Consider the following 17697-nt stretch of genomic DNA (forward strand, 5'->3'; position numbering starts at 1 on the left):
ACGCGCTCTGCTGAGCCCTGATTACCACCTAGCAAAATTCCCTAATCTGCCGGTGCTGCGGACATACATTACCAAGCAGTGTTTAAAAAAGGGGAGAAAGCGGTAGCATCTTTGACTCACGAATAAAACCCCATAACTATCGGGTTCGAGCATAGCGATGTCTTAACGTTGTCGGAAAAAAATGTGGAGTGGTTAGCGTGACAGGCTTCGGTACGGAAGGACCCAGGTTTGATTCACCTGATCTTCTCAGACTTTTTCCGAGGTAGGGGTATCTCGCAGGACCCCGTTCAACCATTGTGAGGCCAAATGAGCAACTGCTTGAATAAAGAAGCTGTGGCATCACCTGCAATAACGGCTGCAAGGACCAGCGGCATGCTGATCGCATGGCCGGCGATCATAGATCTCTTCTCGTACTGCATTGTAGGAGCAGTCAGACAGTCGGAAAAGGAGTAAAGCCAAATCCGTGAGTTGTGTTGAAATCTAAACTATCATATTTGATAAATAATCACAGCCAAAACACACTGCAGTAACATGTAAATCAGATAATTCTATCAACATATTTGTATGTTATTGTGCACTGTGAAGTTCGTTAATTACATATTCCATTGACCATTTGAAGGAGTCTTGTATCGAAATGATGTGGAACGAGTCACTTTATAAGATATGTACACGTTATTGGTGTTAATGTTCATGAACTCTTTTTTTTAAGTTACTTTCTTTATGGATCTCCCTTCAGTTTGAGCACCGAGTAAGAAGGCATTGTGGTGAAGGCGGACACCTCGCATTCGGGGGAGCGGTGTTCAAATCCTGGACCGGCCATATAGATTCAACTTTCCGCTGGGTTCACTAAAGAACATAAAGTGAGCGCCAGGATGCTACGTTTCCAAAGAACACGGCTGCTTTTCTTTCCCATCGTTCAAATCCGAACATAGGTTCCTTTCTAACGACTTCGTCGTCTCCGGGAGGAGGAATAGGATGTGCTGCAACAACGAATGCTACACGTATTTTAATGATCTTTGTTCGCAGCGCGCTGACTTGGCCGTAGCATCCATGACCATCAACTACGCCAGGGAGAGCGTCATCGACTTCACGAAGCCATTCATGAACCTCGGCATCGGCATCCTGTTCAAGGTAAACATCTTCTCCAGACGCATTGCCATTGCCGCGCTGCCCGCAGCGAGTTTACGCCCGGCGGCTCTTGAATGTACTCTCCGTATTTGGCTGAATATTTGAAAAGCTTTAAACATCTGTTGCCAAATGAAGAGATGCTAGTAAATATCCAGCTTTGCAGTTATAAGTACATGTATAACCGGGAAACATTTTCCCAGTTTTTATGCCTCATTTAATATCTTACCTGCTTATATCAACAGTGCTAAGAGAAAATCGGAATTTGTAAGAATTCAAAATTATTTATTATTTTTGTTGTGACTGGAAAGAGAGAATTTTACTTCACACCATGCACCGGGATAATTTCTCTACAATGATATGCAACAGATGAGTAACATTACCTGGTCTTTGTCAAGAGGCAGATTTGCGTTCCTTCATCAATTCCTTATCTATTTCTATGAATATTGCAAACAGTCACATTTCTGTCCTTTCAATGATCCTTCATGTGATCGCACAAATCTGGTCTTAGATAACGAAATATGGAAAAATTTTTCCACATAAAAAGACAAACGCATTGGAATGCTACCCTTTTTTTCCTTTTTACAAATATACACGGAGATAAGAGACATGAAACTAGAAAAGTTTTCTGAAAACACATTTGTCTCGACAAGCTCGAAGATGAGTGGAATACCAGCTTGAAGTCTGCACCTCCACCCCCGTTCCCTCCTTTTGCTAAAACAGTATTAAATATAGTGAACAATTGCTACGACAGAATTTTTAGATTTGGGTTCCTGGGTGATAATTGCTAGCATTTCTGCTGTAAATTACTGTGTCGTGTTCTGTTGACTATAACTACAGTTTCATGTTTCTTATGAGGGATATTAGCGTTTAGGTGTGCTATGATTACGTAAACTCGATGATCAGCCGCCTTTCTCACTGGAACGTTACGGTAAATACACGTGTATTGCTTTAATGTTGTCCTAACATTTAGCTACAAGTCTGCCCAATTTCACATTGGCACATTCTACATATAGATGCATAATTATATCTGACCGTAAACGTTGATGATCATTCCTGCCTTTACATCAGCAGCCAAGTAGAAACACTGCTTATGATGATCTCGCGTACGCCCTAAAATTTCCATTCTCTCTAGCGGAACTGAAGACGTTCTACGTGTTCCTGTTTATTTTAGAGGAACTTAACAAATCGAATAATTCTCTACAACTGTTCAACTCCATGCTAACATCGGCATCGAGGAAACCTCACAGGTGTCACCCCTTATCTCGTTCTGCATTTTCGGACCTCATCACAATTTTGGGACTATTCATGTTTCACTGTCATTGAACACTTACGCCTCACATTTGGCGGAAATTTCCCAAAATCATACAGCTTTTTAAAATTTTTTTAGTGTATGTGACCCGTAGAAAAATATTATTCTTCAGCTGCTCGATCCGCGACAGTTCCCAAACCAAGAAAATAAGGGTGCAAAAAGTACCCTCTGCCATTCAGATTGTAGTGACTAGTGAAGTGTAAATAAGGATCTTTTTTCAGAACCCCTTTGCACACACATTAAAATTTTGTAATTGGTCATCTTCCTAGTGCACAAACCTCATCGAGTGCTACTACTTTCTTAACTCATTGTCAGCGTGTTAGTTCGTCGGATCAGGTGAGTCCGTTCTATAATTACGAACTTTCGGAGTAGGCTTGTTTGGTTATTGTTTTGCTGCTAGGAACCCTTGGTCCCGCACGTCACACACTAATTAGTCTGTTGTCCCAATAAGCTTCGTCATTATAATTTCAGTGATAACACCTAGACACGACTGCAAGTGCTTAGAATGCGGGAGATGAATCGTATTTCGAAAAGAAAGCAAAGCAGTCTACGCGACCAATATTTCTCTCTCTCTCTCTCTCTCTCTCTCTCTTCTTCCCCCCTCCCTCCCTTACTTTCTCTCTTTCTAATGGTCCACGACACCACAAACACGGCTGTATACTGAACAGCTGCACTAAAGACGCACCATTAGAAATTTGCGAAATAAAGGTCAAATCTTTGAAGCGTAAATAAAATTCTAATTCGTTGTCTGAATTTACTTGTTCTCCCCAAAACATACCGCCTTACTTATATATGACACAAATGGACGAGATACATCTCTCAGAGGCAAATTTTAAGGCGTCTCCATATTTTTGCGATCCCATGTGTAATGCATGTAATTACTTTTATTTGTCCCTAATGAACAAGAGACATCTCACTGCTGCCGATTTTAAGGCATTTCCATATTTTTGCGTTCCCGTGCGCATTACATGCTATTACTTACGACAGAGTGCTCCCTAGCTGTACGGAATTTCAGCAGCAACCATATCCGTGGTACATCTATGTCTGCATATACATGATTACTCCGCAATTCACAATTAACTGCCATAGAACTACCTCCAAGGTACTTCTCTACCGTTCCACTCTCGAATGGCGCAAGGAGAAATTGGGGACACTTAAATCTTTCTGCGTGAGCTCTGATTTCTCTTACTTTATCATAATGATCATTTCTCTCTATGTAGATGGGCGCCAACGGAATATCTTCGCAATCGGAGGAAAAAGTTGGTGACTGAAATTTCACGAGAAGATCCTGCCGCAATGAAAAAGTCTTTGTTTTAATGACTGCCAGGCTAACTCACGTATCATGTCAATGGCACTCTCCACGCTATTTCACGGTACTACAACACGAGTTGGCCTCCTTTGAACTTTTTCGACGACCTCCGTCAGTCCCATCTGACGCGTGATCCCACACCACCCAGCAATACTCCAAGACGGCGGACAAGCATGGTGTAAACAATCTCTTCAGAAGACCTGCTGCACTTTCTAGGTGTTCTGCCACTGAATCGCAGTCTTTGGTTTGCTTTCCCCACAACGTTATCTGTGTGATTGTTCCACTTTAAATTCTTCGTAATTGTAATCGCTAAGTATTTAGTTAAATTTACAGTCTTTAGTGTCGTGTGACTTATTTGTATAACAGAAATTTAGCGGATTTCTTTTAGTGCTCATGTGTATGACTTTCTTCAGAGTCAATTATCACTTTTCGCACCATACAGGTACCTTGTATAAATCATTTTGCAGTTGATTTGGTCATCTGATGGCTTTACAAGACAGTAAATAACAGCATCATGTGAAAACAATCTAAGAGGGCTGCTCAGATTGTTTCCTGGGCCAGATATTACTTCTGTTTTACTCGATGACTTTCCGTCAGTTACAACAAACTGTGATGTTTCTTAGAGGAAATCGCGAATCCAGCTGCACAACTGAGTCGATACTCAATAGGCACGCAGTTTGACCAGAACTGGCTTGTGAGGAGAAGTGTCAAAAGCTTCTGGAGATCGAAAAATATGGAATCAATTTGATATCTCCTGTCGGCAGCACTCATTACTTTATGAGAATAAAGAGCAAGTTGTGTTTCACGAGAACGATGTTTCCTGAATACGTGCTATTTGTCAATGAATCATTGGCTTTGAGGTAATTCATAACGTTCAAACATAGTATATGTTCCAAAATTCTACAGAAAGTCGACGTCAGTGATACGGTTCTGTAATTTAGTGGATCACTCCTATTTCCTTTCTTACGTATTGGTGTGTCTTGTGTAAATTTCCAGTCCTTAGGTACAGATCTTTCGACGAGCAAGCATTGGTATATGGTTGCTATGTATGAAGCTATTGTATCGGCATGGTCTGTAAGGAACCCGACTGATATACAGCTCTGTTGTAGGACCTACCACTAGAGTTAATCTGCCTGTAGTTGCCCCTTAAATCGATTTATGACAGAACTTCAACTCTGTAAAAGCGATGGAGCAATTCATCCGCTTTCAGGTCTCTCCATTGTAGAACAGATAATCATGTTGATCTCTCTCCAGTCCAAGACAAGCCTCATCGAAGCCTCACCGATTGACCCTTTTTTCGTAGATCAACACAGGTGTGTTGTAAGAGTTTGCACTGTGTTCAATGACGCGCTGCTTGAGCATTTTGGCTATTTCAGCCTATACTTATGCGTCAGTGGTATTGGGTAAGGCTTAAAAAAGAATCTTTTGTGCCCAGAAACTTGAAAATCGTAGATGAAGCGTCTCTTTGTACCTGTGCGTCAGAGGATACTCATCAAAATTTGCATAACATATCACGTAATCTCGATCGGTCGACTTCCATCGCTATCCCTGCACCGACAACACCTTCCCCCTTAACCTCAGACAAAACTATCTCCTCCATGTTCAGAAAAGAGAATACTTAGTCTATCACCACCATCGATAAGTACATCCAGTGCCGGGCTCAGCTCAGTCTGAGTAAGAAGTCGAAAGCAGCTCACTTACGATTCCTTTCTCAGGATCCATTCTCAGAACTTCAGTTTGATAGATTTTCCCTTTATACTCTGGGCCATGGCAAGTCCATCTGAATCTATCACAATATAATGGGCAACAATGAAATCAGTCCCTAAAATAACTTCGACACTCACCGCGGCCAATTAAAAAATTCGCTTCCAACTACCTGACATATAAGTGAGATCAGATATTGCCGTTCGACTTCCATGCTTTTGCCGTACATTGCAGTCGTTACTTTCGTCCCTTTCACATGCAGGACCGCGCTCCTCCACCTTATACTTCATAACTGCTGCTTATCCAATCACAGAAAACGGACTGCCAGTATCAAAAACACACAGTATTGTTATCATCCCGATATCGATTACAACAATTGGACTGACAGTGGACACTTTATCGTTGATGGGTACCCGACCAATGTAGCGAATACTGCATGTTCGTACCCGCATTTGCGACTCAGAAACTTCTTCCTTATGTTAGACTGGTCGCAGTTGTGAGAGGGATCTATCATCAAGTTGATTACTCTGAGGATTGGCCAACCTAACCTCAATACTTTCATTTCTATCATCCTTCCGTGTACCCGCATTTCTCCAGTTATTCTGATAGGCCTAACCTCTCCTTGTTAGGATGCGTCGCCTAGTTCTACCGTGACTAACCTTGTCTGTGCTCCGTTGTTATTCTTTACATTGGCTTGTCCATGTCTGCCTGAATCATATTCTAGTTCTTGCAAGTATGTGTTCCTAACTCATCCTTACATCGACCAGCGAGAATGACAAGACGGACATAGGTGGGTAACACAAATTCGTATCAGTTCTGTGGCACTGTACGGTTCATAAGGATACTGGTTTCTTTGTAGCATACGAACATGCTCAAAGGGTCATGAAGGACTTGTGAATCCAGGGTGGTTTAGATTATGCCATACTTGACTCGGCCCATCGTTGTCTCCAACAAATATGCCGAGAGGAATGCATAATGAAATTTCCCCACTGTAGGACATATTCGTACTACGGACCTCATTCGAGTTGCGGTTCGCTTTTGAAATAGCCACACATGAATTTCATCGTGTAGTTATGCGGTCTGCTGCGGTTCCAGGTGTTCTCTCTGGGGTCCGCTCCATCTAGAAGCTTTCTTTTGTCTTCCCTCTTCAGGTCTGCTGTGCCATGCCGCACGCTAGCGTTTCGTCTTCGGCACCGTGCGCCCGACTCTACGCTGGCGTTCCGTTTGCGGCCCGGTGACGTTCCAGGTGTTCCCTTTGTAGTCTGCTCGTTTCTAATGTCCTTACCCACAGTTCTTCTTTTTGTGGAATTTTGCTGCCACCCCGTTGCATTTTCAACAACTCCAGTGCAAGATCCCAGGCTCTACCGAGTTGGTACTCAGTGTCACAGTCAGGTTAAGAGTCACATTTATGTCTACAGACGTTCTTATAAAACTGCCCCAGTATCTGGGGCCCTGTGTCGTAACCCTTGTCTCATCATAGTTCATGGAATGACAGAGCTCCAGACAGTGTTAGGCAATGGCTAATTTAGTTGCTGTCTTCGTCGAGTGTGGCTATGAAGTTCTTTGCGTCTGATACCTCCTGTCCTAGTTGTCTGTCCAATTAACAATATGCCACATTGGCAAGGTGTATTACAAATCCCAATTTTCATACGCGCAAGTTGTCTTTCACATTTGCCGGTGGACAGAACTTGATGTTGTGTTTCCTGAAAATCCCGCTCATTTTGGCAGAAATAGATCTTGCATAGGACAGGAAGGCTACTTTCTTTGCCTCATCTTGCTATTCTTCTAAATTGTGTTGCAGAGTTGCGGGTTTAAGAGCCTACGGAATTTGTGTCCGTGTGTCCATTCTTCCAGAACACTGATCATAGATGCTCTGTTTCTACTGCCAGACTATCTGGGTCTGAAAAGATGTCTGCTCTGTGGATTAATGTCTTCAGTTCCTCTGCACTAGGTGGTGACAACTGCTGGCTTCCAGGTATAAATCACTATTTGTAGGTTTGCGATACATACTGTGGCAAAACGAGCCATCTGCTTCCTTTTTGACAAGTACAGCCAAGTGGCCATCCTTTTCCAGCTCCATGGTGATGTTCCAGAAACCCATGGAGCCTATCCCTATCACGAGGCCAGACCAAAAAGGTACATCCACATACCTGAAGAAGAATGTGGGTTTGTATCTAGCCATCTCTAATGCCTACAAATCTCTCAACGAACATACTGGTAACCACTGGAGCCGGAGAGGTGCCCATGTCTCGTGATATTGGACTCCATACAAAAAATTTGTTGGAAACAGTATATGCCTGCACAGTCTAGCAGATCTTCAACAATTTTTCTGCAGTCAATTCCAACACGCCTTTCAGTGACACCCTAGAGAACACGAATACATCACAACTGACAATTATGTCAGATTATGTGATGTGTATTTGCTTGAGGCGTTGCAAGAAGTCATCCAAGTTGCGGTTGTGGCGAATACACTTCCCCACATATGGGAACAGCAGTTTATTGTACATACCCGTTGAGTACATTGATGCTCCAGTGATGCTGAGAACTGGGCGCAGTGGCATGTCCTCTTTGTGCACATTTGGCAGTCCAAATAGTCTAGGTAGAACCGGCGCTCTCATCCGTAGTTGTTTAACTAGTCACTAAGGAAGCAGGCGTCACAATAAGCATTGTAACCTGGCGGATCCTTTCCTCGGAGGAGGAATCCATGTGTAGATGGGATTCCCCTATCCAGAGGCACATTAATACTAGCCATTCGGTCCGACATCAGCAGCTGGTAGGAGGAACGTCACGGCTGTATCTTTAGTTTCACTGACTGCAGCTTGTTGTTCCTCAGCCCTAGCTACTCCTCTCACAAACGCATGTAGGGAAGTTAGAGAGTAATTTCCATGCATCGTCCCACACTAAGAGCATTGGGCAATAAGAGAGGGGCATCGTAAAAAGAGAGTTCATTTTATGTGTCCAAAAGTTCTTTAAAAAACTTTTTACAAAATCTTCCAATAGTCAATATCACAAATGATGACTAGTTTCGGCTGGTCATGCAGTCATCTTCAGATCTGGAATAATAAGCCTAAAAGGAAACTGCTTTATGGTAACAATGTCTGAACAGATTGCAGGAAGAATTCTAAACAGAATCATGTAATTAAATCGGTGACATGTCAGCTATAAAATCAAGCATAGTGTCAGCTAGTAAAACTAGGCTACGACACAGTTTGCACATCGCTATGCACTCTCAAATGAGAGTCTATCTCAGTCCAATCTCGGCTATGACAATGAGGTGGGCATTCAAGATCAATGCAAAAGAATAATTGACATAATTATAAAAATGAAATAATAAGATTCGTTAATATAATTTCATAAGATAATTATACAAAGAAACATAACATTCTTAAAACGCCCCTCGTTAGTAAACAACACTTCGCACATTGCATCGCAACATAAGTAACTTGTCAACCACAGAAATACTGTATATGGAATGCAAGTAGGTCCAGTAGCAAATGACGCATTCGAAGTTATAGACTAACTAACAGCTGTGGGTGATCGCACAGGTCCACAAGGAAGGATACACTGGTTGATAGGACGTGCGCGGGAACTCAAAGTTACAAAAATAGTAGTGAACCACAAAATAGTATAGATCATGCTGACATCAAATTCTTAATAATTAATCCAGAAAGTACCTGCAGTATGCAATGACATACAACAACTGACACGTGGAAGTTGACAATTTGTGAGTGATGTAAGACAAATTTAAAGCGAATTGCAAAGTAAAAAACAAATGTGTGAATAATAAAATAGATAAAAAGCACTCAAGGCTGCAAAACGAGTGAGAGCCGTCTCTTCACAGGTAGGCACATCAGTGTTCGATGTCGTCATGCATGAACGATCCGAAGCAGAAGGAACGAGGCACAGACGACTAAAAACCCAGCAGATACACATGACAAACCTCCAAAATGTAACGACACACAGTTACAGAATGTCATGGAAAATATTGAAAAAGTAACCCTGATGAAGGAGTTGTATACGCAGAGTTTATGGCAAGGACACAACCAATAATTCCGATTCGTGTTGTGGAAAACTGACTTCGCTGCACAACGCTTAAAGTTGAAGCAGTATGGAGTTGCCAACTCGATGTGTTATCCAAGATCTGTTCGACTCGACACCCTACTGGGTTGGATCCGTAGTTGCTGCCAGATGTGGAGCGCTAAATTTCGTACACTGTACGCCGCCAGTCACCTACAAATTTGATCATGTATACTTCCTACTATACTGCCAAATCTGTTTGGGTGGTCCAGCTTCGTTGCTTTTGTGGCGAACATTGAAGTTTGAAGTGTTTCTTAACGCAGACAACTCTTTGTCTCTAGTGTTAGGCGAATCTGGTTTTACGTTTTATTGTACTCATTCAAGTTTATCTCCATGGTGTCATCTCCTGTTTAATCATTCCGCGTTCTGAACAATCAGCCAGTAATCTATAGTAAATGGGGGACTGCCAGTTGGGTGCAGAAGTTTGCCTCCACCACAGAACTGGACTTGGGTCAGAGTGGGGGAGGGTGATGGGGAACCAGTAGCTTCTCGCCGACATATCTCCTCCATCCCCACCCCCCTTGTTGAGTGGTGTGTATCACACATGTCTGCTATCCATAAAATAGGAAACAAGAAGCATCCAAACAATCGTATTGGGATTAGTGTTATGCGATCTATAAGCCCACTTTTTGGCACAATACTGAAAAATAGAGACTGAGGAAAGGTATGGGAGGACCAGGCCAGTTTTTATGAATGGAATATTCTGGCCGGCCGCGGTGGTCTAGCGGTTCTAGGCGCTCAGTCCGGAACCGCGCGACTGCTACGGTCGCAGGTTCGAATCCTGCCTCGGGCATGGATGTGTGAGATGTCCTTAGGTTAGTTAGGTTTAAGTAGTTCTAAGTTCTAGGGGACTGATGACCACAGATGTTAAGTCCCATAGTGCTCAGAGCCATTTGAACCATTTTTTTGGAATATTCTTGTATGTATGATACGTTTAGCCTTCGACAAATAGACGAGAAGGTGTATTCTAAAGTCAGGTACTGATTCTAATATTTTTGGATTTAGAAGAAGTGTTGGATTCTGTACCCATCAAATCACTATGGGAAGTGATGGATATGTAGCTACAGAAGTATAGCATATGTCCCTTATTCAGAGAATATACCAGCAAACATATGCAGCAGTTAAGGCGGTTAAAGTAGATGAATGAGTCATTTCAAGCATTCAAGGGAAACAGACAGGCCTCCTTCTAAAGTGGGAAACACACATTCACACAAGCACAACTCATACACACATTACCACTGTCTCTGGCTGCTGTAGCTAGACCGCATGCAGCCAACCACACCTGACGGGAGAAGCAATCCGCTGGAGGTGGTAAGGAGAAGGCTGGAGGGGAAGGGGGGAACTATAGCTGGGTAGGGGGTAAGGGAAGGTGTAGTTCTGCTTGTGGGAGCGTGTAAGGAGGTGGTGGAGTCAGAGTAGGGTTGCTAGGGGTAGAGAGGGGAAAGGGATTGCGAAAGGAGAGAAGTGCAGGGTGATTCAAAAAGAAAGATTTTACTTTTTTATCACAAACAAGCTATAAAAGATAGAAACACATTGCACAAATCACTGGACAGAGTATCACTGGACAGAGGAAGGTTCAAAATTTTGACACAGCTGCGCTGTTGTTTGTAACACCATGGCTACTATACCGGAAGAGAAATAATTTTGTGTGTTGGGATTTGCATGAAGTTAGTCCATAGTGCAACATGCACGCTCCTGTCGAGTCAGCAAGAAGCCGCCTCTGCACAAGTAGCTTTATGAATGGCATACAAAATTGTTGAAAGTTGGTTGCATTTGCAAAGGGAAGAGCACTAGCTGGCCACAAACTTATGATGAAAATGTCGAGTGTATCCGAGATGCGTTCACACGGAGCCCTCGGAAGTCCACAAGAGCTTAAACTTCCTGAAACGATGGAGTGGAGTGTCCTGGAACTACGTCACCATATGAAGCCTTACAGATTGCAGTTACTGCAGCAACTGCGTCCCGACGACCACAAAGAAAGGTACGAATTTCAGGTCTCAGGATACTCCCCACCACCTCCCTGCATGCTCCCCCAAGGAGAACTACACCTTGCCCCACCCTGTGCCCTCTTATAGTTCCCCCTCCCCACCCCAACCTCCTCCTTACCACCACCACCCAAGGATTGTTTCTTCCATCAGCGGACACTTTTTCTGAACGACTAATCTTTTCAGACGAATCGACATTGCATCTACCAAGTAAAGTGAACTACCGTGATGTAAGACTTTGGGTGTCACAAACTCCTAGTTTCGTCGACGAACGTGAAAGAGATTCACCGAAACTGAATCTGTTCTGTGCCGTTACGGGATCATAGGATACATTGCAGGGTGTGTTCTCATCTGCACAATTCACAAAAGCTGGTGTTGGTGGGAGGGAACCAAATGGCATAAGCTGTGAAACAATCAATTAAGTGAACCACTTTATGCTGGGCACCATGTTAAGCGACTGGGTGGTTCAACTGTCTCTTGGCCACAATTTGTCGGTGGCTATTCATGTGGACAGAGAACTTGTTGGCTGTCATGCCTACGTAAAAAGCAGCACAGTAGTTACAGCTTAGTTTGTAGATCACATTACTGCTTTCACAGTCCTGCCTTTGATGGGATATATGATGCCTGTGAGCAGACTGGAGTAGTTGGTGGTGGGAGGATGTATGGGAGCGATGTTGCATCTAGGTCTGTTTGGAGGGAGATGAGCCATGAGACAAGAGGTTGGTGCCAGGGGTGGAGTAGAGATGTACAAGGATATTGGGTAGATTCAGTGGGCGGCTGAATGCCACTATGAGAGTGATAGTGGGTAGGATATTCCTCATTTCACGATAGGTAGTCGAAAACCTACAGAGAATGTGATTCAGTTGCTCTAATCCTGAGTGGTACTGAGTCATTAGGGAAGTGTTCCTCTGCGGCCACATGGTTTGAATGTGTGTGTGGGGGGGGGGGGGGGGTCAGTGAATGGAGAAACAAGACATAGGAGGAGATCTGTTTCTGTGCAGGGGTAGTTTCGTTCTGTTAAGGCATCAGTGAGAGCATTGGTACATTTGGAGAGGGGCTGCTCGTCAATACAGATGCAACGGCCATGGGTGGGTCTATGGGACTTCTTGGTATGGAATGGGTGGCAGCTGTCGATGTAGAGGTATTGCTTGTGGTCGCTAAATTAATAAGAGATGATACTGATCCTCCATAGTACACAAATAGATCAAATGGAAAATAAGCTACGGCATTGTGAGCCGGGAGTCCCCCATTGCCGGCCGCTGTGGCCGAGCGGTTCTAGGCGCTTCAGTCCAGAACCGCGCTGCTGCTACGGTCGCAGGTTCGAATCCCACCTCGGGCATAGCTGTGTGTGATGTCCTTAGGTTAGTTAGGTTTAAGTAGTTCTAAGTTCTAGGGGAGTGATGACCTCAGATGTTAAGTCCCATAGTGCTCAGAGCCATTTAGTCCCCCATTCGGAGAAGTTCGGGTGCCGAGGGCAAGTACTTATAGCATTCGACTCCACATTGGGCGACTTGCGCGTTCGAGATGGGGATGAAATGATGATGAGGACAACACAATACCCAGTCCTTGAGCGGAGAAAATCTCCTGCCCCAGCCGGAAATCGAACACGGGGCCCTTGGCGAAGTATTCCGCCGTGCTGACCACTCAGCTAATGGGGGCGGACACACAAATAAATCAGAACACTGCTACGAAGCGGCAAGACACAATCAATACCTTAAATGCGGGACTGAAATGGTAATGTTACTGATGACAGTGTGTAATCTTCCCCCTCCTTCCTTTTTCCATTTACTGTCCACATTATACAATGCTCAGTCCAAGTAATTAATAAGCGAAGTCTTTTATGTAGATTCTAGAGGAGCGAAAATTGCAATAAACTTTCAAGCTTACTTAGCTTGTCATGTTGAAATGACTCCAGTTCTTATTGTCTAGGGGTCTGATTCATGAAGCTGAAAATCTAACATCAGATCCTCACGGTTGGTTTGAAAGCCACGGTTGGTTTGAACTAAGTACATTGGATGATTGTAGTTGCAGTATTTTTTGCCTAAATATATTTTCCAATGATTTTCTCACATTTTGGTATATCATACAGTATTTTGATTTTTCACGTTAAAACAGACGAAATTACATTGTTCGCACCTTTCATACAAAAATACGTCCGATCACATCAGAGGCAAGCCTACGACTCCCACACTCTGCGGAAATAAGAATATTCCAAAGGGTTTACAATTTTTCTTAACAAATGAATTCATACTAGTTTTCGTTACACTATTAATTTCCATTATTATTTCATAAATGAATCTAGCAATAGACGTAGTAAACAGTACAGCATCGCGTAATTGATAATATAAATTTTAAATGTGTGTAAATAATTCGTAATTTCAAACGTTTCTTAAAAAAAATGAACTGTATATTCAGAACTAGTACTTATCGATTATAACATCGAAACTATTTTATAAAGTAATTCCTTTTCATAAATTTTAGCTTGAAATATATCATACTGTGCATATCATTACTGAAAGTTTTCAGAAAAGCAGCTGAGATAATATTAACCTGTCCAAAAGGCGAAAAAAATACTGGTATCGACAACTAGTGTTGAGGAAAAGTAATGCTAGAGGAGAATATCTCGTTACAAGTACAAGTAAAACGAAGATACTTAACACGGTTTTCCGAAATGTCTTCACCAAATAAGACAAAGTAAATATTTCAGAATTCGAATTAAAATCAGCTGGCAACTTGACTAACTTAGAACTAGATATTCACGGGGTAACAAAGCAGCTTAAATCACTTAATAGAAGAAAGTCTTCAAGTGAAGATTGTATACCACTTAGGTTCCTTCCAGAGGATGCTGATATAGTAGCCCCAAATTTATTGACAAATTGTCAGCACGGATCAGGAAATATCATTCTTGTAAGACAGAACTAGCTCTTTACTTGGGCGAAGTAATGAATGCTATCAACACGAAATCTCATGCTGATTCCATATTTCTAGACTTCCAGAAAGTTTTTAGCACCGTACCTCAGAAGCGACTTCTAATCAAATCGCTTCCTACGGAGTATCGCCTCAGTCGTTTGAATGGATTCGTGATTTTCTGTTAGGCAAGTCACAGTTCGTAGTAACTCACGAAAAGTCATCGAGAAAAATAGAAGTGATATCATAGGCTCCCCAAGAAAGCCCTCTGCTGTACCTAATCTTCACAAACGATTTAGGAAACAATCTGAGTAGACTTCTACGAGGGCAGTTCAATAAGTAATGCAACACATTTTTTTTCTCGGCCAATTTTGGTTGAGAAAACCGGAAATTTCTTGTGGAATATTTTCAAACATTCCCGCTTCGTCTCGTATAGTTTCATTGACTTCCGACAGGTGGCAGCGCTGTACGGACCTGTTAAAATGGCGTCTGTAACGGATGTGCGTTGCAAACAACGGGCAGTGATCGAGTTTCTTTTGACGGAAAACCAGGGCGTCTCAGATATTCATAGGCGCTTGCAGAATGTCTACGGTGATCTGGCAGTGGACAACAGCACGGTGAGTCGTTGGGCAAAGCAAGTGTCATCATCGCCGCAAGATCAAGCAAGACTGTCTGATCTCCCGCGTGCGGGCCGGCCGTGCACAGCTGTGACTCCTGCAATGGCGGAGCGTGCGAACACACTCGTTCGAGATGATCGACGGATCACCATCAAACAACTCAGTGCTCAACTTGACATCTCTGTTGGTAGTGCTGTCACAGTTGTTCACCAGTTGGGATATTCAAAGGTTTGTTCCCGCTGGGTCCCTCGTTGTCTAACCGAACACCATAAAGAGCAAAGGAGAACCATCTGTGCGGAATTGCTTGCTCGTCATGTGGCTGAGGGTGACAATTTCTTGTCAAAGATTGTTACAGGCGATGAAACATGGGTTCATCACTTCTAACCTGAAACAAAACGGCAATCAATGGAGTGGCGCCACACCCACTCCCCTACCAAGAAAAAGTTTAAAGCCATACCCTCAGCCGGTAAAGTCACGGTTACAGTCTTCTGGGACGCTGAAGGGGTTATTCTGTTCGATGTCCTTCCCCATGGTCAAACGATCATATCTGAAGTGTATTGTGCTACTCTTCAGAAATTGAAGAAACGACTTCAGCGTGTTCGTAGGCACAAAAATCTGAACGAACTTCTCCTTCTTCATGACAACGCAAGACCTCACACAAGTCTTCGCACCCGAGAGGAGCTCACAAAACTTCAGTGGACTGTTCTTCCTCATGCACCCTACAGCCCCGATCTCGCACCGTCGGATTTCCATATGTTTGGCCCAATGAAGGACGCAATCCGTGGGAGGCACTACGCGGATGATGAAGAAGTTATTGATGCAGTACGACGTTGGCTCCGACATCGACCAGTGGAATGGTACCGTGCAGGCATACAGGCCCTCATTTCAAGGTGGCGTAAGGCCGTAGCATTGAATGGAGATTACGTTGAAAAATAGTGTTGTGTAGCTAAAAGATTGGGGAATAACCTGGTGTATTTCAATGCTGAATAAAACAACCCCTGTTTCAGAAAAAAAATGTGTTGCATTACTTATTGAACTGCCCTCGTAACATTGTTTGCAGCTAATGCTGCCATTATTCCTGCGTAAACTCAACAGATGATCAAAACCACCTACAAAGTGATTTAGACAAGATATCTGTATGGTACGAAAAATATCAAACAAAGAAAAATATGAGACCGTTTCCATGAGTACTAAAAGGAAATCGCTACATTTTGGTTACATGACAAATCACACAAATCTTAAGGCTGTGAATTTAACTAAATACTTGGCATTTAAGTTACAAACAGCTTAATTTGGAACCCTCACACAGATAATGTTGTGGGGGAAGCTTACGAAAGACAGTCTTTATTGTCAGAAGACTTAGAAGATGCAACAAGTCTATTAAATAAATTGCCTACACTAAGCTTGTCCATCCTCTTCGAAGTTTTGCTGCGCGGCGGGGATCCGCATCAGATTGCATTGACGGAGGACATCGAAAAATTTCAAAGAAGGGCAGCTTGTTTTGTATTATCGCGAAATAAAGAAGAGAGCATCACGGATATAATACGCGAGTTGGGATGGCACTAATTAAAACAAAGGCGTTTTTCGTTGCGGCAGGCACTTTTTACGAAATTTCAGTCACCAATTTTATCCTCCGAATGCGAAAGAGTACAATATGTACAAGAATCAAGAGAGAAGAACAATAATGCAAGACCAAGAACGAAGTGCTCAGATTAAAAAGCGTTTAACACAGAGATTTACTTTCCATCCGTATTGATCAGTCTGTACATCGAAGAAGCAATGATTTTCACCCCTACTTTTCAGTCTATATACGAAAGGAATAATGACGGAAATAAAAGTTCAAGAACGTGATTAAAATTCAGGGTGAAAGGATACCAACGATAAGATCCTCTTATGACGTTGCGATCCTCAATTAAACTGAGTAAGAACTACAGGACGTGTTGAATGGAACGAACCGTCTGATGAGTAGGGAATATGACCTGAGAGTAAACCGAAGAAAGACAAAAGAAATGAGTAGTATCAGAAATGAGATTAGCGATAAACTTAACATCAGAATTGGAGGTCACGAAATGGGCGAAGTGAGGAAATTTTTGTACTTTGGAAGCAAAATAACCGATGACGAACGAAGCAACGAGGACATGAAAAGCAGATTACCACAAGCAACATCGGCTTTAATCTCAGGACGAAATTTCTGAGATAGTACCTTTGGAGCAGAGCATTCTATATTAGTGAATTATGAACAATGAGAAAACCGGAAAAGAAGGGAATCGAAGCGATTGAGATGTGGTTCTATGGAAGGGTGTTGGAAATAACACGGACTGACAAGTTCAGAAAGGTTCTCCACAGTATAAGTGAAGACAGGAACATTCGGGAAATACTGACAAGAAGAAGGATCAGTATGGTAAGACATCAGGGAATAATTTTCACGCTAGGAGGAGCTATAAGTTGGCACAAGAGAGGGGAAAAACCTTCAGTGACTTGAGCACTAATCCCGCAATATACATTGACTTTGGGGATGTGGGAGGCTGCAGATATTAACCTCAGGACCCGTGGGTGGGGTGTGGGGGCGTCGCTGACTGGTTCAGACCAGCACAACTCACCATCAGCCCCTTTTCACGTTCTCTTTGGTTTCCTCTCCTTGCAGTCCATCTTCTTGAGCTC

At 42.9% G+C, this 17697-nt stretch overlaps 1 protein-coding gene across 1 annotated transcript in view; it reads left to right on the forward strand.

Annotated features, from left to right (window-relative positions):
• The window catches only part of LOC126141399 (glutamate receptor ionotropic, kainate 2), a 1424310-nt gene that overhangs the window by 1268775 nt on the left and 137838 nt on the right, over positions 1 to 17697 (forward strand). The window contains exon 10 of the mRNA XM_049915245.1: positions 1027 to 1131. Coding sequence (XP_049771202.1) covers positions 1027 to 1131 — 105 coding nt within the window. The remainder of the gene's footprint in view (positions 1 to 1026; positions 1132 to 17697) is intronic.

This window comes from Schistocerca cancellata, chromosome 1 (genome assembly GCF_023864275.1).
Source record: "Schistocerca cancellata isolate TAMUIC-IGC-003103 chromosome 1, iqSchCanc2.1, whole genome shotgun sequence".
Classification (NCBI taxonomy): Eukaryota; Metazoa; Arthropoda; class Insecta; order Orthoptera; family Acrididae; genus Schistocerca; species Schistocerca cancellata.